This window comes from Perca flavescens, chromosome 6 (assembly GCF_004354835.1).
Source record: "Perca flavescens isolate YP-PL-M2 chromosome 6, PFLA_1.0, whole genome shotgun sequence".
NCBI lineage: Eukaryota > Metazoa > Chordata > Actinopteri > Perciformes > Percidae > Perca > Perca flavescens.
Genome location: NC_041336.1, coordinates 4794733 through 4819732, shown reverse-complemented (window position 1 = coordinate 4819732; position 25000 = coordinate 4794733). Strand labels below are relative to the sequence as shown.

Sequence of the window (25000 nt, the reverse complement as noted above, 5' to 3'; positions counted from 1 at the left end):
CAGAGTTATCAAAAAAAGCAAAGGGTGGCTACTTTGAAGAATCTAAAATATAAGACATGTTTTCAGTTATTTCACACTTTTTTGTTAAGTACATAATTCCATATGTGTTCATTCATAGTTTTGATGCCTTCAGTGAGAATCTACAATGTAAATAGTCATGAAAATAAAAAGGAAACTCATTGAATGAGAACTTTTGGCCTGTACTGTATATATATGCAGATATAATATTTTATATATATATATATGATATATGATATATATATATATACATGCAAATAAAAACCTTTTCATCTTGTGTCTGTCAGTGTGAGGGAGGGGAACGTGGAGCACATGCTGGCCAGAGAGCTGGTTCCTGGAGACACCGTCTGTCTCTCGGTCGGAGAGAGAGTCCCAGCAGACCTCCGGCTCGTCGAGGTACACACACACACACACACACACACACACACACACACACACACACACACACACACACACACACACACACACACACTCTCAACTGGAAGCTGCCCAAAAAGGGAAGTGATATGTGACTGGAACATGTTTGTCGTGTTCCTGGAAAGGACCTGTGTGTGTGTGTGTGTGTGTGCGTTTGTGTGTGTGTGTGTGTGTGTGTCTGACTGTGTAATTTAGTAGCATGTAAAGGGACAACACACTTCCAGTTTAATCATTCCAATCAACTACTCGTGTTAAAAACATGACATTTCTGCAGGCAAACAGTAAAGTTTACTTGGGTTTAATGGAGCCATGATTCTGTTAATCTCTTAAACGTTATCTCTATTTTGCCTTTTAATTTGTACCGAATTACAAAGTTCTTTCTAAAAGAACTTCCTAGAAACTCACAGTTGATCACAAGCATGCTCTGAACTGTATGTATTACAACCACCACGCTAAAACTTAACAGCAAAATGAATTTCTTTGAGCCGACAAGTCTTCAGTAAAGTCATTTATCTCTCTGTTCCTCCTGGGTCATTTCTCTGTCTGGGACACTATCTCTTCTCTCCTTCATGTCAGTAAAAGAAGTGAGACGAGAGCATTTTGAATGTGTGTGTGTCTGTGTGTGTGTGTGTGTGTGTGTGTGTGTGTGTGTGTGTGTGTGTGTGTGTGTGTGTGTGTGTGTGTGTGTGTGTGTGTGTGTACCTCGACAAGGTGGGGCATTCTTAACTTGGGAACTTGAGATGTGCTACCTTTTCTTCACCTTTTGGAACAAAGCGATTGGATTTTGAGTTTAGCACTCCACCAAGAATCTCCGTTGGTAAAGCACAACCTCGAGATGTAATCTCTTCCTGCTTTATGGCGCTTTGTGTAAAAAAAAGTGCAGACTTGACCTTTGGCACCTGTTACTTATTTCCTTATTCATGTCTAGGAGTGGAGGACGGAACAATTAAATAACCGTGGGGGGAGGGGGAGGAACTAGGACATCTCAAGATAACCCAGTTTTCTTTTTGTTAAATTTAACAATAAGACATCTTTCTCTGGTCCTCTCTGGCTCTCCAGCGCTATCTCTGCTCCCATTGGACAGTCTGAGGAGACGAGGCTCACTGAATCAGTGAACTCCTTTACAAACACACACACAGTAACACACACAGTCACACACACACACACACACACACACACACACATACACACATACATACACACACAGTCACACACACACACACACACACACACACACACACACACACAGTCGCACACACAGACACAGTCTCACACATACACACACACACAGAGAGACAAACATGTACATACATACACACAGTGTCTCACACACAAACACATATACACACATACACACAGTCTCACACACACACACAGTAACACACACACAGTCTCACAAACACACACACACTCACTCACTCACACACACACAGTCACACACACACACACACAGTGTCTCACACAGTCACACACACACACACACACACACACACACACACACACACACACAGTCTCACACACACATATACACACACCCACCAGTGTTTATTCATCAAACCCATTTCTTATTGACTTGCTTTCATGTCATGTCGTCTCTTTTGAGAATGAAAAGACATCACATCAAAGCAAGTCAATAAAAAGTGATTTTCACCGTTTCTTTTGATCGGTTTATCCTTTTGATCTTTTTATTCAGTTTTATTGCTTCTCTTGATATGTTTAATTTATCTTCTCATTGATATGTTTTGAGTCTTTTTCTCTCCTTGTTAATATTCCCCCAGTATTGTCTTGCTAATGTTCGGCCTCACTGTTCAGCTGTCTGTTATCTTAGTGACCTGTCTGTCATAGCACCATGGAAACTCTGTTTTTAAAGATGCTATATAAATAAAGTTATTATTATTATTATTGTTGTTATTATTATTAATGCTGCTCCCTCGTCCGGGTTAAGTTGCAGACCATGCAGGCCATGATACCGGTTGGCTTCTTTTTTCGACAAGAAAACCCTACGGTTAGGTAGTTTTAAAAGAAAAAGCTGGCAGCGTTTTGGTCCCAAACAGCCGCCGAGGGAGTCTTTTGTTGCTATTTTTGACCCCTCTGTGTCCGTCCTCCGTCTCCCAGGCGACAGACTTGTCCGTGGACGAGTCCAGTCTGACGGGCGAGACCTCCCCCTGCTCAAAGACCACCTACCACCAAGAACCCTCCACCAACGGAGACATGGCGTCCCGCAGCAACATCGCCTTCATGGGGACACTGGTGCGCTGCGGCAGAGCCAAGGTACCTGCAAGGATGATCACGTGACGTTTTTTCATCTATTATAGCAAGGTCTTAAAGGGATACTCCACCGTTTGTTGAAATAGTTCTTATCACAGAATACCCTGGCTGTAGAGAGGTGGGCCAACACATTTATTGGCTCAGTGCAAGTAATTAGGTTTTTTTTTTTTTTTTTTGTTGGCTCACTTTTACTCACAACATGCTAACCGGCAACATAGGATTCCATTCACTACGCTAAGCTAACTAGCGGCGGGCGCTGCAGTGTTGCACGGACTAAAACAATGCATGCACAAAAATCGTTGGCCCACCTATCTAGAGCTAGAGGAGACCCCACCTATCTACAGCTAGGGGAGACCCCACCTATCTACAGCTAGAGGAGACCCCACCTATCTACAGCTAGAGGAGACCCCACCTATCTACAGCTAGGGGAGACCCCACCTATCTACAGTTAGAGGAGACCCCACCTATCTACAGCTAGAGGAGACCCCACCTATCTACAGCTAGGGGAGACCCCACCTATCTACAGCTAGAGGAGACCCCACCTATCTACAGCTAGGGGAGACCCCACCTATCTACAGCTAGAGGAGACCCCACCTATCTACAGCTAGGGGAGACCCCACCTATCTACAGCTAGGGGGAGCCCCACCTATCTACAGCTAGAGGAGACCCCACCTATCTACAGCTAGAGGAGACCCCACCTATCTACAGCTAGGGGAGACCCCACCTATCTACAGCTAGAGGAGACCCCACCTATCTACAGCTAGGGGAGACCCCACCTATCTACAGCTAGGGGAGACCCCACCTATCTACAGCTAGGGGAGACCCCACCTATCTACAGCTAGGAGAGACCCCATCTATCTACAGCTAGGGGAGACCCCACCTATCTACAGCTAGGAGAGACCCCACCTATCTACAGCTAGGGGAGACCCCACTTATCTACAGCTAGAGGAGACCCCACTTATCTACAGCTAGGGGAGACCCCACCTATCTACAGCTAGGAGAGACCCCACCTATCTACAACTAGAGGAGACCCCACCTATCTACAGCTAGAGGAGACCCCACTTATCTACAGCTAGGGGAGACCCCACCTATCTACAGCTAGAGGAGACCCCACCTATCTACAGCTAGGGGAGACCCCACTTATCTACAGCTAGGGGAGACCCCGCCTATCTACAGCTAGGGGAGACCCCGCCTATCTACAGCTAGGGGAGACCCCGCCTATCTACAGCTAGAGGAGACCCCACCTATCTACAGCTAGAGTAGACCACACCTATCTACAGCTAGAGGAGACCCCACCTATCTACAGCTAGAGGAGACCCCACCTATCTACAGCTAGGGGAGACCCCACCTATCTACAGCTAGGGGAGACCCCACCTATCTACAGCTAGGAGAGACCCCACCTATCTACAACTAGAGGAGACCCCACCTATCTACAGCTAGAGGAGACCCCACTTATCTACAGCTAGGGGAGACCCCACCTATCTACAGCTAGAGGAGACCCCACCTATCTACAGCTAGGGGAGACCCCACCTATCTACAGCTAGAGGAGACCCCACCTATCTACAGCTAGGGGAGACCCCACCTATCTACAGCTAGAGGAGACCCCACCTATCTACAGCTAGGGGAGACCCCACCTATCTACAGCTAGGGGAGACCGTGATAAGCCCTATTTCAACAAACTGTGGCGTATCCCTTTAAAGGTGCAGTAAGTAAGATTTATAAAACTACCTTTATGTCATATCTGCTGAAACTGACCCTATGTTCCAGTAGAACTACATGAAGAAGGTTATTTAAAATAAAAATCCAGCTCCACCTACAGCCTGTAGTGAGATTTGCAAAAATCCACAGCTCCCTGTTCAGATGCACCAATCAGGGCCAGGGGGTGTGTCTAACTGCGTGTCAATCACTGCTCATGCACACGCATTCATTCTCCCTTGTGGGGGGAGGGGCTTAGGAGACCGTTTTGGGCTTCAGCAGAGAGGGAGGAGGGACTGAGAAGTTGTCGATGTTCAAATTTTTTGGCTAAATCCTGGATCTTACCAATCCTACCTGCGGCACCTTTAACACTGGTCAAGGTCTTCTTAACACAGTCAGATAGTTACATTATGTTAGTTTGGACAGAAACGCAAGGATTCAGCTTTGTTTCTTTATTTTATATTGTTTATAAATCCAGTATCCAGGGAGGAAATGTTCCTTGTTTGGTTTTATTCCGTTATAAACAACAGACATACTGCAACATTTAGTCCAACATGAGACCTGGAGCTATAAAAATACATAAATATATAAAATGAGGCTGCAACTATAGTAATTATTTTCATTGTTGATTATTTTCTGGATGAATGGATGAGTTGTTTGGTCTCTAAAATATCAGAAAGTTTTGAAAAATGCAGATCAGTGTTTCCCAAAAAGCCCAAGATGATGTCCTCAAATGTCTTGTTTTTGTCCCCAACTCAAAGATATTCAGTTTACTGTACCAGAGGAGAGAAGACACTAGAACAATATTCACATTTAACACGCTGACATCAGAGAAGTTTGACAGTTTTTTCATGAAAATGACTCAAACCGATGAGTGGATTATCAAAATAGTTGGCGGTTAATTTAATATTTGCCTCCTAGTTAATCTTTGCAGCTCTAATATGAAGATAACGAGTAACGGGACAAATTGGGATCCAACGTGCTAGTCTATATGAACGACGTTCCACTTCCGCGATTGGTCCTGTGCCTCCGTCCGTCCCCACGAAAAAACGCGGATGGTTCCGTACAACGCTCTTCACAAGTAAAATAACTGATCAGCTCACTACTTTTGTTGAATTTGGGCGTTTATAGTCAATATTATAGCATTTGAAAAAGAAATTGATAAAATAACGTAACGAAAAATCCACAAAAACATTACAAAAAGTGACAAAAAAACTCAGAAAAAGGTGACTAAAACGTCAAAACATGGGGAAAAGCGACAAAAGTGTCAAAAAAGATGACCAAAACATTGACGAAAGTTCAAATCTTTACACAGGAAAGCAAAGTAGCACGGTCGACAGGAAGACAACACGAGGGTTAAAAAGTTGACTACTAATCGGTTCGTCTTGCGCCTCTGATACAAAACGAGATAAGAGAAAAGGAGGCGATGTGCACGTACCTACTGTATGTGAGCTGTGTGTATGTTGTTCCTCAGGGCATCGTCATCGGGACCGGAGAGAACTCCGAGTTTGGGGAGGTGTTCAAGATGATGCAGGCAGAAGAGGTACGTCACGTTATCCTGATTTTTTTTTTTTTTTCTGAATGTTTGATGTTCTTGTCCAGCCACAGTTCAGCTGTCGCAGCAACATACAGTATGGGTTGTTGTCATTGTCTTTCCGGCTGACTTGCAGAAGACAGTGCTGCTGAGCTTCACAAAATCCCAACACTCACTCGCTGTGTTTATATGCACTTAAGAACTGTCTCAGGCTGCAGGATACTTCCTGCAGTAATCTGGTTCCTTAAAACCTCATGTAAGCCAAAAATAACCCATCTGACGCAATCTGGGAAACCCCGGAGAGAAACCTGATTTGGGGGTTGGAGGGGGAGGAGGAAGTAAAGTAAAGAGGACGGAACAGAATAATGTGCAATAAATTATTAATTAATAATCTTCTCACATACATGACGAGTGAAAAAGGTAACTATACTGGCATGGTGTTACTGGATTTACAAAAAGCATTTGACCAAGTAGATCCTAGAAGTTAAACTAAAGTCCGCCACTCAACGTTTGACTGCTTCAGACCATGGATGTAGAACAAAAAACTGGATACAGCTTTGGAGGCAGAGCCCCGTATATTCCTAAGAGAGTTGCTCGGTGGCGCGTGAGGCCAAATTTGAAAATCTACTAGCCACGTTGGCTAGTGATGAAAGAAGTTAATTTAAAGCCTCTGGTTGTGACGCTCAATAAAATGTCTCCACTGATTTACGGACGTCTCTTTCTCTGTGTAGAGCAGGATTTATGGTTCTGCGGAGGCTCCACGCAGAGCTTGCGCCGTGTATGTGTTACGTGTGTGTGTGTGTGTGTGTGTGTGTGTGTGTGTGTGTGTGTGTGTGTGTGTGTGTGTGTGTGTGTGTGTGTCGTGGAAGTTTCCTTTGCAGCAGGGGGGTAGAGTTTCAGAATTGAGTAAATTGAAACAAATGAGACAGAATGAGACTAGAACCAAGTTGGGTTTTTGTATTTTATTAAAAAAGATATATCTGCAAAAATAGGAGCAACATGATTTCACAAAAGGCCTCAGCCCAGTGTGGAGTCAGTTCCTCCAATGAGTGAACAAGAACACCAGGCTTATATGCATCTTCAGAGTGACAGCACACACGCACTTGGATTATTATGACGCTACAATTCTTACAGGCAATCTGATACACATGAAGACAATCCGAGAAATACAAGAGACATCTTGGATTCATCTCACCTCCTCCTCCCTGTACGACTTTCACCCCCCCAGTTACATCTTAACTGGCATGGGAAAACTAGAGACAGTTTTAGGGTGACCTTTTACCTTTATCTGTTCAGACAAACAGCTCACATAATGTTCCAGACTGGACACCTCAGCAGTTTAAGCAGAAACTGAGATAAACTGTCTTTCAATAATTTGAGAGAATTAAAGTAGAAATAAAACATAAAAATATAAGGCATTATGCTTAAATGTAATTTGTGTGTGTGTGTGTGTGTGTGTGTGTGTGTGTGTGTGTGTGTGTGTGTGTGTGTGTGTGTGTGTGTGTGTGTGTGAAGAGTGACGTTAACTTCAGTGCGAGAGAGAGTGACAACACGAGACCAAATATGTTCGTTAACTTTTTTCCAGTGGGGCGATGGCGAGACTACCGACTCCACTTACGTGTTTTGCATAAAATAAAAACTAAGTTACATTTTTACGTCAGAATACACGAGACCAAATATGTTCCACCGTCAACCGGACGACCTTTTTCCATGACTAAGACGGACGATGACGAGACTGCGCTAGTTAACACTACACTCTGGCAGCGATGTCCAAAAACGCTGACTACGACTAAATTAACGTGCATTATTGTTGACGAAAAAAGACGAGAATAAAATGTTTTGCATAAAATAAAAGCTAAAATAAAATCTCATCATTTTTGTCTACAATCATCTCTACTTTTCCATCAAGAATATTCAGCTGTTACCGAGACCCGGTGCTACGGCACCGTCAGGTGCCTTAACCACCGGTATCTACCGGACCGAATAGCCTGCGCTTCTCTCTTATGCTCCTAAACAGACGTTAGAGTCAACCGAAACATCGCTGCATGGGACGCTAATTAACACTACACTTGACAGCAGGTAATGTTAGCCTACCGTTAGCTAGTTAACACTACACTTGACAGCGGGTAACGTTAGCCTACCGTTAGCTAGTTAACACTACACTTGGCAGCAGGTAACATTAGCATACCGTTGCTAGTTAACACTACACTTGGCAGCAGGTAACGTTAGCCTACCGTTAGCTAGTTAACACTACACTTGGCAGCAGGTAACGTTAGCATACCGTTGCTAGTTAACACTACACTTGACAGCAGGTAACGTTAGCCTACCGTTAGCTAGTTAACACTACACTTGGCAGCAGGTAACGTTAGCCTACCGTTAGCTAGTTAACACTACACTGACAGCAGGTAACGTTAGCCTACCGTTAGCTAGTTAACACTACACTTGACAGCAGGTAACGTTAGCCTAACGTTAGCCTACGTTAGCTAGTTAACACTACAGCAGGTAACGTTTGACAGCAGGTAACGTTAGCCTACTGTTGCTGGTTAACACTACACTTGACAGCAGGTAACGTTAGCCTGCCGTTTAACCAGTTAACACTACAACCCTGACAGCAGGTAACGTTAGCCTACCGTTAGCTAGTTAACACTACACTTGACAGCAGGTAACGTTAGCCTACCGTTAGCTAGTTAACACAACACTTGACAGCAGGTAACGTTAGCATACCGTTACCTAGTTAACACTACACTTGACAGCAGGTAACGTTAGCATACCGTTAGCTAGTTAACACTACACTTGGCAGCAGGTAACGTTAGCATACCGTTAGCTAGCAGTTGGTGTTAACACGGTTACAATGCTGACAGCTAAACGGTGTAAAGGTTTGTCTCTATTTCCAACACGAGACGTACGACAGTCTGCAGCTGCCGTTGTCTGAAAAACAACACAGATGTTGCGTTCACTTGAAATACGCCTCGCCAGTTTCGTGATGCATTTATTTTAGTGTAAAATATCCCTTTGCCGTGCAGTGGTTGTTATTGTCGTTTACTGGTGAAATAAGGAAGAGGCTCAATATTTATATAACTTTATAGAATTTATTTATTTTTATAACTATTTGACTGAAATGGTTATCAGAAATAATTTATTTAAAAAAAAGACTTAAATGTTTTGACTAAAACTTGACTAAAATGACGAGACTTTTAGTCAACTAAAACTTGACTAACAACATTTTTTGACATAAGACTAAGACAAAATTAAAAATGGGTGACAAAATTAACACTAGTGCACGTCAGGCTACGGCGTAGGGTTGTGTTACGCAGAAGTAGAAATCAAGCCTTACTCTACGGGGGAAAGTCTTTTTGGGTCAGAGGGCATTACGTGACGAACACAGCAGTTGTAAATCGTCTGTTTGGCTGCTGTGTTCTTCTGCCTGGAGCACTTTCCTGCGGGGGCCTGGTTCAGAGGTTCAGACACAGTTGTGCTGTAAGGAAACGCTGTGCTACCACTGCAGAGTCTTTCCCTCAGGGACGCACACATTCAAGCCAAAGAAAAGTCAGGACGCAGGATATTGAATCTATTACCGTTAAAACAAGTGAGCCATTGTTCCAGAATAATGTTGTTATAGCGGAAATACATGTGACCAGCCGCATGTTTATGTAGTTTTACAGTTAACAGGTTACTACAGTGCACAAATTTCTATTTTATATTCATGATTATTGACTAGTTTAAGTTTCTTTTCTCTTACTGTGTTTATTTCTGACACCAGAAGGCAAATTGCTTGGATGTGAAAAATTGGCAAAAAAACTTTTTATATTTAATTGTTTGCTTTGTTTAAATCTATTCTGTTATGTGTTTCGTTGTTCTCTATTTCTATGTGCATGTACGTCTGTGAACATGCTTTATAAGCAATCCATGACCGGGGTGAAGCTAGTTTAATGTTTGACATTTGTCGGTTTTTGCGGATGTTACCTTTTAGGATTGGGTATCGTTTGGATTTTTTTTAAAAACTTTAAAGATTATTTTTAGGGGCTTTTCCCTTTTTTTTATTTGAAAGTGGATAGACATGAAAGAGAAAGAGAAAAAAAAAAAACAAGAGAGATGGGGGATTCCTAAACCAATTCTTGAAAACTGAAAAATGACATCAAAGAAAGGCTCTTTTGGAGTTTTTTTTTTTCATATGAAAATGATTTAAATGTAACAATATATTAACGTTTTAAAGTACTTAAATATATAATTAGTAAACCTAAGTCACCTAACACACAACTACAATAATTTAACAATAAATAACAGTCACACTATTAACAAGTAACAACAAAATAAATGTTGAGTTGTTGAATGGTTAATATGCTTTTATGTGCGTTTTGGTGAGCCCAGAGGGGAGAATATGGCATTTTAAAAGTAGCTCTACATTTATGGTAGCTAGCGGTAGACTACAAAGAAAGGGGGATATTTTTACGTCCGTTTCGGAGCGACAGAGGGAAAATATTTCAGTCGACACATTAAGTGGAACCAAAATGAGGAACCGAAATTTGCGTTCTAATCCGGTCCGATTCCTACCGGTTGCGTACCCAACCCTAGTTACCTTCAATAGCTCTGTGTCAATACTTTGATTTCCCCCAGTTTAAGGATATGTTGGAGAGCTAATTTAGACTGACGTTTCACAGTTTTAGTTAACTCAAAATCTCCAAAAATGACGACGCAGTTTAGAGCGCAAAAAACTGAATGTCTGTCAAACACGCCCATCAGTATAGAGGTATAGGGACCAACGTAAAATTGCAACACCACTCATTTTAATCTTTAATAACTTTTTTTTGTTTTAAAAAATAGAAATCTCAAACCACTTCACACATAGAAAGTTTTTGTGAAAAAAAAACCTTTGGAAATCAATATCCCTTATCTGTTCTCTAAAGAAATGCTTGTTAAAAAGGGTTATTATTTCAACACATTTCTCATTTATGAATATATTGACCTCAAACCCCCTGTAAATAAGTGTCAGGCATCCTCTCACAACTTTCACAGATGTTACTTTGCGAAAAAGTCTTTAGCAAAACCTTTATTATATTCAGTCACCTATTGTGTAAAAAATGCACATTTAGAAGTTATAACTTTTCTTCAATTTACTGAGAACAAATCACTGATATTGATAAGGTATTTTCAAAGTATTTTTTTCACAAACTAACAGCTGTGAAAGTTGTGAGAAGATGTCTGAGACATATATGTGGTTTGATGTCAATATATTCATTAATGAGAAACCTGTTGAAACTACCATCTTGATTGGTAACTATACATCTTTATCTTTATTTATTTTTAATAATTCATAAGTGTGAAATGTTTAATGTCTCTCCCTCTCTATAATGGAAGTCGTTTGAGATTTCTATGTTGAACAGCAAAGAAGATATTAAAGATTGAAATAGTTGGCTTTGCAATTTTACGACGGCCCCTAAGTACGTCTATTGTGACAGACATTCTGCGCTCTTAACTGCATAATCATTTATGTTGATTTTGAGTTAACGAAAACTGTGAAATGTCTGTCTAAATTAGCTCACCAACATACCCCGAAACTGAGTGAAATCAAGGCTTTGACAAGGACCTATTGAAGGTAACATCGTTCAACATTCACAACGTGAAAAACGACAAATGTCAAACATTAAACTTACTTCTCCCTGGTCGATCCATGAAAGTGTAACCCTCACCTAATATAATTTATATATATATATATATATATATATATATATATAGAAGAAGAAAGTGATCACAAAAATGTCGAAAAAAGCAAAAAATGTTGTAAAAAGTGCCCTCAACATCAAAAAAGCGACCAAAAAGTGATTAAAACAGGGAAAAAAAGTGACTAAAATATTTCAAGTAAACATATCTTTTTTTGTTTGTGTATTTCAGGCTCCTAAAACGCCGCTACAGAAGAGCATGGACCTGCTGGGAAAGCAGCTCTCGCTCTATTCCTTCGGCATCATAGGTTTGTTGCTTTTCAATCATCCAACCTGTGTTACCTTACTACAACTTGTGCCTTCATCTTGAGCGTCTCCCTGTCATGCTGCTTCATGTTTTCTCTGCTGTTTATTCAGCTGTCATCATGCTGGTGGGCTGGCTGCAGGGGAAGAGGATCCTGGACATGTTCACCATCGGTGTCAGGTAGCTGAATCTCACTCTGACTGACTGATGTTTGATGAATCAAGCCTCTCTGTAGAGACCGTATGCTTGTCGGTAAATGATTTGAACACCCGGCAGCAGCTGTCTGTCTGCAGTTAACTTCTGTTATTCGATTATAACTAACTGACTTTTGTCATGGCAGACATTTGGGGTATGTCCCAGGTGAGAGAGGAAATGAGGAAATGTTTTTTTAGAGGGATGAGACGTCCTTTTCTCTGAATTCCCGTGAATTCGTCAGCTGTATGGGCGGAGTTGGAAACGGCTTTCAGCTGCACGGCTTCCAGTCAGGCTGCTCTCTGCATCGTCATAGCTCCTCAGAGATCCCTCCTCCATCCTCAGTCATAGCTCCTCAGAGATCCATCCTCCATCCTCAGTCATAGCTCCTCAGAGATCCCTCCTCCATCCTCAGTCATAGCTCCTCAGTGATCCATCCTCGCTCATAGCGCCTCAGAGATCCCTCCTCCATCCTCACTGTTACGCCCCGTAGCTAGGGGTATCAAAGCATAACATAAAACCAGATGGAATGTGGTAATATAAAGGATATTTAGTTGAAGAATCAGCCAAATAATGACAAAAGTGCTCAACAAAGGATAAGTGGGCCGATGGGTGCTGCGGAAATCAAAAACAGAATATAACAAAAGGAGATCTAAAAAAGGAAGACTATTTCTACATCTAAAAGGAAACAAAAGATAAAACAAAACACTTACTTAACTGAAATACTTGGTTAAAACACAAAACACAGGTCTCACAGCACCCCTAAACCTAGTGTGACTAAAACAATGCAATGGGACTAAATGCAGGAAGGAGTATCCGTTATTAGATCCAGGAGAATCAGTTATTAGATCTTACGCCTGGGCCCACGTCCTCATACAAAAGTCTGGTCTGGCAGCTTCCCTCAGCCGCAACGAACAGGCTCTTTAAGCTGGAGGCAGACACCTGACTCCTCTTGATTGGCCGGCCAGTGGGGAGCATGCCGCACCAATCAGCAGCCTCATCCTCCAGAAACTGGGCGGGTCCTTCCTGGCCAATCCAATCCCCAACGTTCGGGATGGCACAGCCTGCTTTGCATACTCCACTACAACAGACACAGGAGGGCGTTGACGGCGGCTGTAACACTCGTTCATAGCTCCTCAGAGATCCCTCCTCCATCCTCGGTCATAGCTCCTCAGAGATCCCTCCTCCATCCTCGTTCATAGCTCCTCAGAGATCCCTCCTCCATCCTCGGTCATAGCTCCTCAGAGATCCCTCCACCATCCTCGTTCAAAGCTCCTCAGAGAGTCCTCCTACATCCTCGGTCATAGCTCCTCAGAGATCCCTCCTCCATCCTCGTTCATAGCTCCTCAGAGAGTCCTCCTCCATCCTCGTTCATAGCTCCTCAGAGATCCATCCTCGTTCATAGCTCCTCAGAGATCCATCCTCGGTCATAGCTCCTCAGAGATCCATCCTCCATCCTCGTTCATAGCTCCTCAGAGAGTCCTTCTCCATCCTCGGTCATAGCTCCTCAGAGATCCATCCTCGTTCATAGCTCCTCAGAGATCCATCCTCGGTCATAGCTCCTCAGAGATCCATCCTTCATCCTCGTTCATAGCTCCTCAGAGAGTCCTCCTCCATCCTCGGTCATAGCTCCTCAGAGATCCATCCTCCATCCTCGTTCATAGCTCCTCAGAGAGTCCTCCTCCATCCTCGGTCTTAGCTCCTCAGAGATCCATCCTCGTTCATAGCTCCTCAGAGATCCATCCTCGGTCATAGCTCCTCAGAGATCCATCCTCCATCCTCGTTCATAGCTCCTCAGAGAGCCATCCTTGGTCATAGCTCCTCAGAGATCCATCCTCGGTCATAGCTCCTCAGAGATCCATCCTCGGTCATAGCTCCTCAGAGATCCCTCCTCCATCCTCGTTCATAGCTCCTCAGAGAGTCCTCCTCCATCCTCGGTCATAGCTCCTCAGAGATCCATCCTCGGTCTTAGCTCCTCAGAGATCCATCCTCGGTCATACCTCCTTAGAGATCCCTCCTCCATCCTCGGTCTTAGCTCCTCAGAGAGTCCTCCTCCATCCTCGGTCATAGCTCCTCAGAGATCCATCCTCGGCCATAGCTCCTCAGAGATCCATCCTCGGTCATACCTCCTCAGAGATCCATCCTCCATCCTCGGTCTTAGCTCCTCAGAGATCCCTCCTCCATCCTCGGTCATAGCTCCTCAGAGATCCATCCTCGGACATAGCTCCTCAGAGATCCATCCTCGGTCATACCTCCTCAGAGATCCATCCTCCGTCCTCGTTCTTAGCTCCTCAGAGATCCCTCCTCCATCCTCGGTCATAGCTCCTCAGAGATCCATCCCCGGCCATAGCTCCTCAGAGATCCATCCTCGGTCTTAGCTCCTCAGAGATCAATCTTCCATCCTCGGTCATAGCTCCTCAGAGATCCATCCTCGGTCATAGCTCCTCAGAGATCCATCCTCGGTCATAGCTCCTCAGAGATCCATCCTCGGTCATAGCTCCTCAGAGATCCCTCCTCCATCCTCGGGGCAGGAAGGAGAGCTTTGAGACGGCCTTCAAGAAGGAGGGCCAGAGCGGCTTCCAGTTTGAGCAAGGAGATATCAAATAAGAGACTTGGGGAAGCAGCCTGTGACTTCTCAAATGCAGTTACGATAAAGTCTGCATTTCCTTTTAGGTGTGGCAGATGTAGGGATCCGTTTTATTAGCATCGCTGGAAAGACTAACGAAGACACGTACATGAAACAAAGCAAAGAAATGATGTCGGTGATGATGTCTGTTTACCAAATGTATATTTCCGCGATTAAAAACTGACGTCTGAGATATATGTCGGCATTAAATAGACTATTTTGACATGTTTGGGTGGGTCACCAGACGTAGCTAATCAATCTCTCGCACCGAACCAAACTTCCTGTAGCGAACAGTTTCGAGACGAATATTGTGTACCTGTTTAATGTTTGTATTAAATATTGATTACTGATGCGCCCTGCTCTCCTTCAGTCTGGCGGTCGCTGCCATCCCAGAGGGTTTACCCATCGTGGTGACGGTGACGCTGGCGCTCGGCGTGATGCGCATGGTGAAGAAAAGAGCCATCATCAAGAAGCTTCCCATAGTAGAAACTCTGGGTACGTTTCCTCCAACGCTCTGCATCCTGTCACATGTACGACACAACTGTTTTCACTTTATCTGTCACTGTATAACATTTTGAGCGTCAAACACTTAATTTCCTGCATTCCGGTGAATTTTTATGCAACAATTTGTGCCTTTTCTGCATCAATTTACAGTGCAAATGTCTATTATATACATTTATTAAATATTATTCTTCTGTATTGTTAAAAACGTGCTCCATATTCAAAACCTCACCAGTGTTTTGAGATGTTTTTTTAGGAATCCTGTACATCTCTACAACAAATACAATGAGACCTTGTTAAAGCCAGAAGCTGCAAAGTTTAAGTGATGTGGAGTCAGGATGTGTGAGTTACTTCGTGTGAACACTAACATTGTTTCCTCCTCCGTCAGGCTGCTGTAACGTGATCTGCTCCGACAAGACGGGGACTCTGACCAAGAACGAGATGACCGCCACTCAGCTGTTCACGTCAGACGGACTCCACGCTGAGGTCTCTCTCTCTCTCTCTCTCTCTCTCTCTCTCTCTCTCTCCCTCTCTATCTCTCTCCCTCTCCCCCCCTACTTTCCTGTCTACAACTGTCCTATCAGTTAAAGGAACACGCCAACTTATTGGGACTTTAGCTTATTGTCTGTAACCCCCAGAGTTAGACAAGTCCATACATACCCTTCTCATCTCCGTGCGTGCTGTAACTCTGTCTGACGGCTCCAGCGGTAGCTTAGCCTAGCACAGAACATGCAGATGAATGGTTCCAACTAGCCTACTGCTCCGAATAAGTGACAAAATAACGCTAACATGTTCCTATTTCCATGTTGTGATTTGTAGAGTCACAGGGTGTACAAAAAACAACGTAACATGAGACACACACATCTTCTAACCGTAAACAAACCGGGATCTATATTCTCAGACAGGCTTGCAGCAAAGCAAATTATTCCGCCCAAGTACTATATTCTTCCGCCTGAGAATATAGTTCTGGAGCCGTCAAACAGCCTTACAGCACGCACGGAGATGAGAAGGGTATGTATCGACTTGTCTAACTCTGGGGGTTACGGTGAATAAGCTAAAGTCCCAATAAGTCGGCCTGTTCCTTTTTAAAGGCAAAATGCCCCCACCCCCCCAAAAAAAAAAAAAAAGAAGAGGAATCAGAGTTCTACTTTTCACTGGTTGGACTTCCTTTTTGACTTTTCTCGTTTGTGTGTTTGTGATGTTGTGTTGCAGGTGACTGGCGTCGGCTACAACGGAGCGGGAGAAGTTTTACTGGACGGCGAGGTCATCCACGGCTTCTCCTGCCCCTCAATCAGCAAGATTGTGGAGGTGAGTCCACACGTCCACCACACATCTTTACACAAGTCTCTGGCTTTAAAAAAGGGCTTCCATGACCTTTTTAAAACATTTCTATTGTCAGAATCCCACCACATGAGAGTATTTAGTGTTTTATCACACTGTACAAATAAACCCCACACTTTATTTGTTAACAGATGGGCATTTGTGAAGCAGAGAAGAGTTATCAATTGACATGTCTGTCTGTCTGTCTGTCTGTCTGTCTGTCTGTCTGTCTGTCTGTGATATTAGGTTGGCTGTGTGTGTAACGACTCCATCATCAGGAACCACGCTCTGCTGGGACGACCGACCGAGGGAGCGCTCGTCGCCCTTGCCATGAAAGTAAACACACACACACACACACACACACACACACACACACACACACACACACACACTGCTGTACTGCAGATGCACACCAGGTATTGGTAGAATAGAATATATATATATAGAATATTTTTCTTTACCAGAAAAAAATCTGACCAAACTTACAAGCATTATGTCACATTTAAAGGGACAGTTCAGCCCAAAATCAGAAACACATATTTTTCCTCATACACAGGGCCGGCCTTTGGCAGAGGCAGTCAAGGTGCTCGGGGCACCAGCAGTCCAAATAAGTACAGAAAAGTAATAATAATAATAATAAAAATGCCAAAACTTTCGAAGTGAGTCATACACCTGCCTGGCTGTGAATATTATTTTGTTCATACAGTAAAACACACTGATCTTTTATTTTAATTTTATATATTTGAGCTCAGGGGACCAGCGAACGAGTAGAGAGAACTCCGCTCTCTGTGGAAATAAACAAGTGGTTCGGAAAGCTGAAAAAATAAGATGTCAACCTGCGCGTGCACTTTCAAGTGAATGTTTAGTTATGCCGTCAAGCTGGCGCTATTATGTGCCTGCACAGAAAACTAATCACTATTCAAATTCCTTTCATTCCTTCATCTATCAGGGTGTTAACCCTCATGTTGTCCTCGGGTCAAATCTGAGCCGTTTACAAAAACGTTTCTATATCAGGACTTTGACAAAAGAACGTTGAAAAAAGTGACAAATGTTGGAAAAAGCCAGAAAAAATGCAGGAAAAAACTCAACAAAAAAACATTTATTTTCTTTTAAACAATAAAAAAAGTGACCAAAAGAAATTGGATAAAGTTACAAAAAATACATCAAAAACATTGCCAAGGTGATACAAAAATGTATCAAAAAACTTAACTAAGAAAAACGCCAAACAATTTGAAAAGTGACAAAAAAAAACATCAAAAATATCGTCAAAGGTGACAAAGAATTGTTATAAAAAAAGTCACAAAAACTTGTTTAAAAAAGTAAGGAAAAAAACATAATTACTACTAATAATTTTGAAAAAAGGGACAAAAAAAACATCAGACAAAAGTGACAAAAGAAACCTCACCAAAGGTGACAAAAACATGTTAAAAAGAAGTGACATTAAAAATGTTGAGAAAAAAAAATGACATTAAAATGTTGAATAAAATCCACAAAAACGTCAAAGTGTAGAAAAAGAACAACAAAATGTTGAAATTTTGACCCAGAAAAACACAAAGTTACAGGTCGACAGGCAGACAACACAAGGGTTAAACACACTCCATTGATTTGTGCACTTGTTGTCATGTTGATGCTTTGATCGTAGTTATGTATTTATCTATTTTATCCACATGGATGGGAACGATTGTAGAAATGAATTGTCCTTTTGGGGGATTAATAAAGCAATCTGAATCTCTTCTGAGCGTGACTTTTACATCTTTAAGTATGCTCAAGTTGCCACATTATTGCATTTTTCATTTGTTTGTTATTTTTCACACAGTGTCACACACTGGAAACGCAGAGTTGTCTCTGTATGAGCAGGAGCTCCTCCGCTGTGTGGTCCAGCTGTGTTTTTTCTGATCCAGCTGTGTTTTTTCTGATCCAGCTGTGTTTTTTCTGATCCAGCTGTGTTTTCCGTCTTCCAGATGGGGCTGGAGAGCCTGCAGCAGGAGTACGTCCGTCTGGAGGAGCATCCCTTCAGCTCGGAGCAGAAGTGGATGGCCGTCCGCTGTGTTCACCGCACCCTGCAGGTCCGCATGTTCTCCACCTGCACTCGGCCATCCACAGAACCCCTTTTTCACCAACATTTTCATTCTGTTTTACCAGGAATGTTTCCCTTTGAGATTCAGAATAAGGCTCTTTACTGCTCAAAGAGTTTCACATAATAGAAAAAACAACAGACTTAAAACAAAACGGCAAATTAAGTCAAACAATAAATGATCAGTGTTCGGTAACAGACAGTTGCTGTGTCTCAGAGCGCCTACTTGCACACTTCAAACACTTAGTTTTAAGTATATAGTGTAGAGAACTCAAAAAGTCAGAGCACAGAAAGTACCAGGATGACCCCCCTAAAAACGCTCAAAAAGTTCAGCGTGGAACGATGGACACTACGCGCACTAAACGGGCGCCATCTTGACTACAAAGCGGAAAAGGGGAGGGACCAAGCGACGTCGACCGGCAGCTGATTGGACGAACGCGTCACGTGGGTCTGGCTTCTCCCGAATTTCAAAACCGAGCATAATGGGCGTCTCGTTCAGAATACGATCTCGTCGGCGCCCAGATAGCTCAGTTGGTAGAGCGGGCGGCCATGTGTAGAGGTTTACACCTCGACGCAGCGGACCCGGGTTCGATTCCGGCCTGCGGACCTTTGCTGCATGTCATTCCCCCTCTTTCTCCCCTTTCACTTCTTCAGCTGTCCTATAATTAAAGGCCTAAAATGCCCAAAAAAATAATCTTTAAAAAAAAAAAAAAAAAAAAATACGATCTCGTATTGTACTGAAATAGTTCACCGGAACGTGTTTCTGAAAACATTTTAAGCGAGAAATAGGCCGTGCGGTTGCTGAATCTGTCTTCATTTCAGATCAACAAAGGTCAGTTTATTTATTTATTTTATTTATTTTATTTATTTTATTTATTTTATTTTTTATTTAAGGACAATGCACATTTTAATGAACATGTACAGCAGTACACGTAAAAGTGCCAGATTGTAGCCCAAAGGCTAATTTCCATCTGTAGTCCCATTTGGCAGATATACATTACAACAACAGGACATAAGATAAACACTATTAACATTTGCTATATAAAACAGGATAAAACAGGGCGAAAGAGAAAAAAAAAACAAGACAAATTATTATTATGAAATGTTAAAACAGAGACACAACATACATATGCTTCACCAAGCTAATATGTACAGCATACACGTAGGGGTAACCCATACTTGGTTAGTTCTAAGACAATATATATATACAGTAATAACATTTGTTTAATAGATAGTGCATTATGGCTAAAAGAAATTTAAAAGATTTTCGTCAGATTTTGAGGGACTCTAGTCTTGCTCATCCCGCTCGTCATTTCCGGTGAGTGTTTTAACATAACTCTTTCGTTTGGGACAATACTAACCATCCAAAGTGGGCACTACGGCAGGAAGTGGTCAGTGACCATTAGCAGTGGACTGACGGAAGTATACGGAATGAGACATTCAATATGGTGTTTAAAAGACCGATTGTTTTCTAGGAAGAAGCCCATAGTATTTATAAGCTGAGACTTATTCTCGTGTTGTGTTCTGCTTTGCTTGTGTTTATGAAAGCCTTGTTATACATGTCCCCTCCCTCCCTACCTCCCTACCTCCTTCCTTATCGCCTTCCCTCCCTCCCTTTAGGATAAGCCGGGAGTTTACTTCATGAAGGGAGCGTATGAGCAGGTGATCCGCCTCTGCAGCTCCTATAGCAGCCGAGGATCCACACTGTCCCTGAACCACCAGCAGAGGGAGCTGTACCAGCAGCAGATCAGCTACATGGGCTCAGCCGGTCTCAGAGGTACAGAAACGAAATCGCTTTGTACAGACGCAGACAGAGCTGCATCGGTCGATTAGAAAAACAATCAAGACACCAGTATTCAATCAATATTCAATCATTCTCTCTATAGATAGAGATATCTAAAGATGCAGGTAGATGCAGTGATGGATGGATAGAAAAGACATTTGTCTCTGGCTTCTCCAAAACATTAAAACGCAACCATGACATTGGATGTTATCAAACATTAAACATACAGCACACTAATACTACAAACCGTTATACATAAAACAGCAATCGTGCAATGGGCAGAAACAGCAGCGGGTGGAGAGGAGGTAGGATACAGCCTACAAGAGAACATATTCAAAAATACCTTGTCTTTTATAGGTCACTCATTTTACATTCAGTGCCTCTACAGCCTGGGGATAAGTCAACTCATTGTTAGTCAATCAATAGAAAAATAATCTAATTTTGATGCAGAAAAGGCTCTTTTCAGCCTCTCAAATATGGAGGTTTCCTGCTCTTTTCTGTTTTTATATCATCCATCCATCCATCCATCCATCTTCGTCCGCTTATCCGGTGTCGGGTCGCGGGGGGAGCAGCTCCAGCAGGGGACCCCAAACTTCCCTTTCCCGAGCAACATTAACCAGCTCCGACTGGGGATCCCGGCGTTCCCAGGCCAGGTTGGAGATATAATCCCTCCACCTAGTCCTGGGTCTTCCCGAGGCCTCCTCCCAGCTGGGCGTGCCTGGAACACCTCCCCTAGGGAGGCGCCCAGGGGCATCCTTACCAGATGCCCGAACCACCTCAACTGGCTCCTTTCGGCGCAAAGGAGCAGCGGCTCTCTCAGAGCTCCTCACGGATGACTGAGCTTCTCACCCTATCTCTAAGGGAGACGCCAGCCACCCTCCTGAGGAAACCCATTTCGGCCGCTTGTACCCTGGATCTCATTCTTTCGGTCATGACCCAGCCTTCATGACCATAGGTGAGGGTAGGAACGAAAACTGACCGGTAGATCGAGAGCTTTGCCTTCTGGCTCAGCTCTCTTTTAAATCTAGCGGTGCGATAGATTGAATGCAATACCGCACCCGCTGCGCCGATTCTCCGACCAATCTCCCGCTCCATTGTCCCCTCACTCGCGAACACAACCCCAAGGTACTTGAACTCCTTCACTTGGGGTAAGGACTCATTCCCTACCTGGAGAAGGCATTCCATCGGTTTCCTGCTGAGAACCATGGCCTCCGATTTAGAGGTGCTGATCCTCATCCCAACCGCTTCACACTCGGTTGCGAACCGATCCAGTGAGTGCTGAAGGTCGCAGGCCGATGATGCCATCAGTACCACATCATCTGCAAAGAGCAGCGATGAGATCCCCAGCCCACCAAACTGAAACCCCTCCCCACCCCGACTACGCCTCGATATCCTGTCCATAAATATTACAAACAGGATTGGTGACAAAGCGCAGCCCTGGCGGAGGCCAACCCTCACCTGAAACATTCCGACTTACTACCGAGAACCCGGACACAGCTCTCACTTTGGTCATACAGAGATTGGATGGCCCTGAGTAGAGACCCCCTCACCCCATACTCCCGCAGCACCTCCCACAGTATCTCCCGGGGACCCGGTCATCGCCTTCTCCAAATCCACAAAACACATGTAGACCCGGTTGGGCATACTCCCAGGCTCCCTCCAGGATCCTTGCGAGTGAAGAGCTGGTCCGTTGTTCCACGACCAGGGCGGAATCCGCATTGTTCCTCCTCAACCCGAGGTTCGACTATCGGCCGAACCCTCCTTTCCAGCACCTTGGAGTAGACTTAACCAGGGAGGCTGATAAGTGTGATACCCCTATAATTGGCACACACCCTCTGGTCCCCCTTTTTAAAAGGGGAACCACCACCCCGTCTGCCACTCCTTTGGCACCGTCCCAGACTTCCACGCAATGTTGAAGAGGCGTGTCAACCAGGACAGCCCCTGCACACCCAGAGCCTTGAGCATTTCTGGACGGATCTCATCAATCCCGGGGCTTTGCCACTGTGTAGTTGTTTGACTACATCAGTGACTTCCGCCTGGGAAATCGGCGACAATCCCCGTTATCCTCCAGCTCTGCCTCTAACATAGAGGGCGTATTAGTCGGATTCAGGAGTTCCTCAAAGTGCTCCTTCCACCGCCCTATTACCTCCTCAGTTGAGGTCAACAGTGTCCCATCCTTACTGTACACAGCTTGGATGGTTCCCCGCTTCCCCTCCTGAGGTGGCGAACAGTTTTCCAGAAGCACTTTGGTGCCGACCGAAAGTCCTTCTCCATGTCTTCTCCAAACTTCTCCCACACCCGCTGCTTTGCCTCTTTCACGGCAGAGGCTGCAGCCCTTCGGGCCCTTCGGTGCCCTGCAACTGCCTCCGAGTCCTCCGGGATAACATATCCCGGAAAGACTCCTTCTTCAGTCGGACGGCTTCCCTGACCACCGGTGTCCACCACGGTGTTCGTGGGTTACCGCCCCTTGAGGCACCTAAGACCCTAAGACCACAGCTCCTCGCCGCAGCTTCAGCAATGGAAACTTTGAACATTGTCCACTCGGGTTCAATGCCCCCAGCCTCCACAGGGATGCACGAAAAGCTCCGCCGAGGTGTGAGTTGAAAGTCTGTCGGACAGGGGCCTCCTCCAGACGCCCCAATTTACCCGCACTACACGTTTGGGCTTACCAGGTCTGTCCAGAGTCTTCCCCACCCCTGACCCAACTCACCACCAGATGGTGATCGGTTGACAGCTCTGCCCCTCTCTTCACCCGAGTGTCCAAAACACACGGCCTCAGATCAGATGAAACGATTACGAAATCGATCATTGACCTTCGGCCTAGGGTGCTCTGGTACCAGGTACACTTATGAGCATCCCTATGTTCGAACATGGTGTTCGTTATAGACAATCCATGACTAGCACAGAAGTCCAACAACAAACAACCACTCTGGTTTAGATCAGGGAGGCCGTTCCTCCCAATCACGCCTCTCAGGTGTCTCCATCATTGCCCACGTGTGCGTTGAAGTCCCCCAGCAGAACAATGGAGTCCCCCACTGGAGCCCCATGCAGGACTCCAGTCAAGGTCTCAAGAAGGCCGAATACTCCGAACTCCTGTTTGGTGCATATGCACAAACAACAGTCAGAGTTTTCTCCCCACAACCCGCAGGCGTGGGGAGGCGACCCTCTCGTCCACCGGGTAAACTCCAACACAGCGGCGCTCAGCCGGGGCTTGTGAGTATCCCCACACCCGCCCGGCGCCTCACACCCTGGGCAACTCCGGAGAAGAAAAGAGTCCAACCCCTATCCAGGAGTATGGTTCCAGAACCGAGACTGTGCGTGAGGTAAGCCCCACCAGATCTAACCGTAGCGCCCACCTCCCGCACCAGTTCCGGCTCCTTCCCCCACAGAGAGGTGACGTTCCACGTCCCCAGAGCCAGCGTCTGCCGCCCGGGTCTGGTCCGTCGAGGCCCCTGACCTTCACTGCCACCCAACTGAATATATTTGCATTTTGGACGAAACAACAAGACTTTATAAGACATCACCTTGGCCTTTTTAAGAAACTGTAATGGACATTTTTCACTATTTCTATTAATTAGTCGTTAAAGTATTGGAGATTTCCTGTTCTTTTTTGTCATTGGACAAATTAACAACTATTTTTGATAATAGGTTGATCTTTGAACAAATCTTTTATGCAAAAAATGGCAGAAATGCAGTTTTCTTGCTCTTTGGTGTTTTTTAAAAGGTTAGGAACTAACAAAACTGACATTGGAGGCAGCGGTAGAGCAGCAACTCCCAAAGTGTCCTGAGAGGTTAAAATCTCAAAAAAGTCAAAGGAGTCTTTGTCAAAGTTTATTTTTAAACTGCATTATCATATTATTTTAGTGAGGGCTCATAAATAGCTACAAATAACTAATGTTAGGGAAATCTGTTAATGTTTTCTTACGCGTTTCTGGATTACAAAAATACTAGGGCTGTTCTCGATTGAAGAAGTTGTTAGTCGACTAACACTCATTCAATTGTATCGACTAATCGATTAGTTGATTTAATCGTCAGATCTGTAAATCTGAGTTTCTCCACTAAGAGTTGTGCAAAAGCACCACTTTAATTCTTGTGTTTACCAGAGATGTGCTCGTACGTTTCTTGGAAAATAAGTCATTCAGCATGAAAAAAAGCATCAAACATGACTAATGGACTAAAGAGATCTAAGTTGACTAAGACCAAAACGACCGATTAGTCGACTAATCGACTAATTGGGAGCAGCCCTAAAAAAATATATATATTGGCCGATATATCGGAATATCTGAATTTTAAATCACCAAATATTTTAGTCCTTCACAAAGAAGAGTTTTTTTGTGATAGTTGTGGGCAAAAATCCTTGATTATGCGGCACGTTTTCTTAAAGAATGCGATGGAATATGCGGGATATTTATGCGATGAAATTGCGGAAACTTGTAAAAACTGCAGTTTGATGAAAAAGAGGAAAAAATTAGTGATTTGTGCGGCGTATTTGAAAAATAATTGCGTGTTTCTGGATGGACTGCTATTTGTATCCATATCTGCCGTTTTATAAATCCTTTATCGGTCGGGCTCTAACAGACACTGACCCGTGTCTCTGTCCGTCTCTTCCTG

The 25000-nt window shown here is 44.0% G+C and overlaps 1 protein-coding gene across 3 annotated transcripts in view; it reads left to right on the top strand.

Moving 5' to 3' along the window:
- atp2c1 (ATPase secretory pathway Ca2+ transporting 1) overlaps positions 1-25000 on the top strand; it is an 86085-nt gene that overhangs the window by 43518 nt on the left and 17567 nt on the right. For all 3 annotated transcript variants that reach the window (XM_028581740.1, XM_028581741.1, XM_028581742.1), the window contains exons 7-17: positions 306-414; positions 2551-2706; positions 5873-5941; positions 11822-11897; positions 12007-12073; positions 15082-15206; positions 15601-15698; positions 16425-16520; positions 16779-16868; positions 18494-18598; positions 20227-20383. In XM_028581740.1, coding sequence (XP_028437541.1) covers positions 306-414; positions 2551-2706; positions 5873-5941; positions 11822-11897; positions 12007-12073; positions 15082-15206; positions 15601-15698; positions 16425-16520; positions 16779-16868; positions 18494-18598; positions 20227-20383 — 1148 coding nt within the window. The remainder of the gene's footprint in view (positions 1-305; positions 415-2550; positions 2707-5872; positions 5942-11821; positions 11898-12006; positions 12074-15081; positions 15207-15600; positions 15699-16424; positions 16521-16778; positions 16869-18493; positions 18599-20226; positions 20384-25000) is intronic.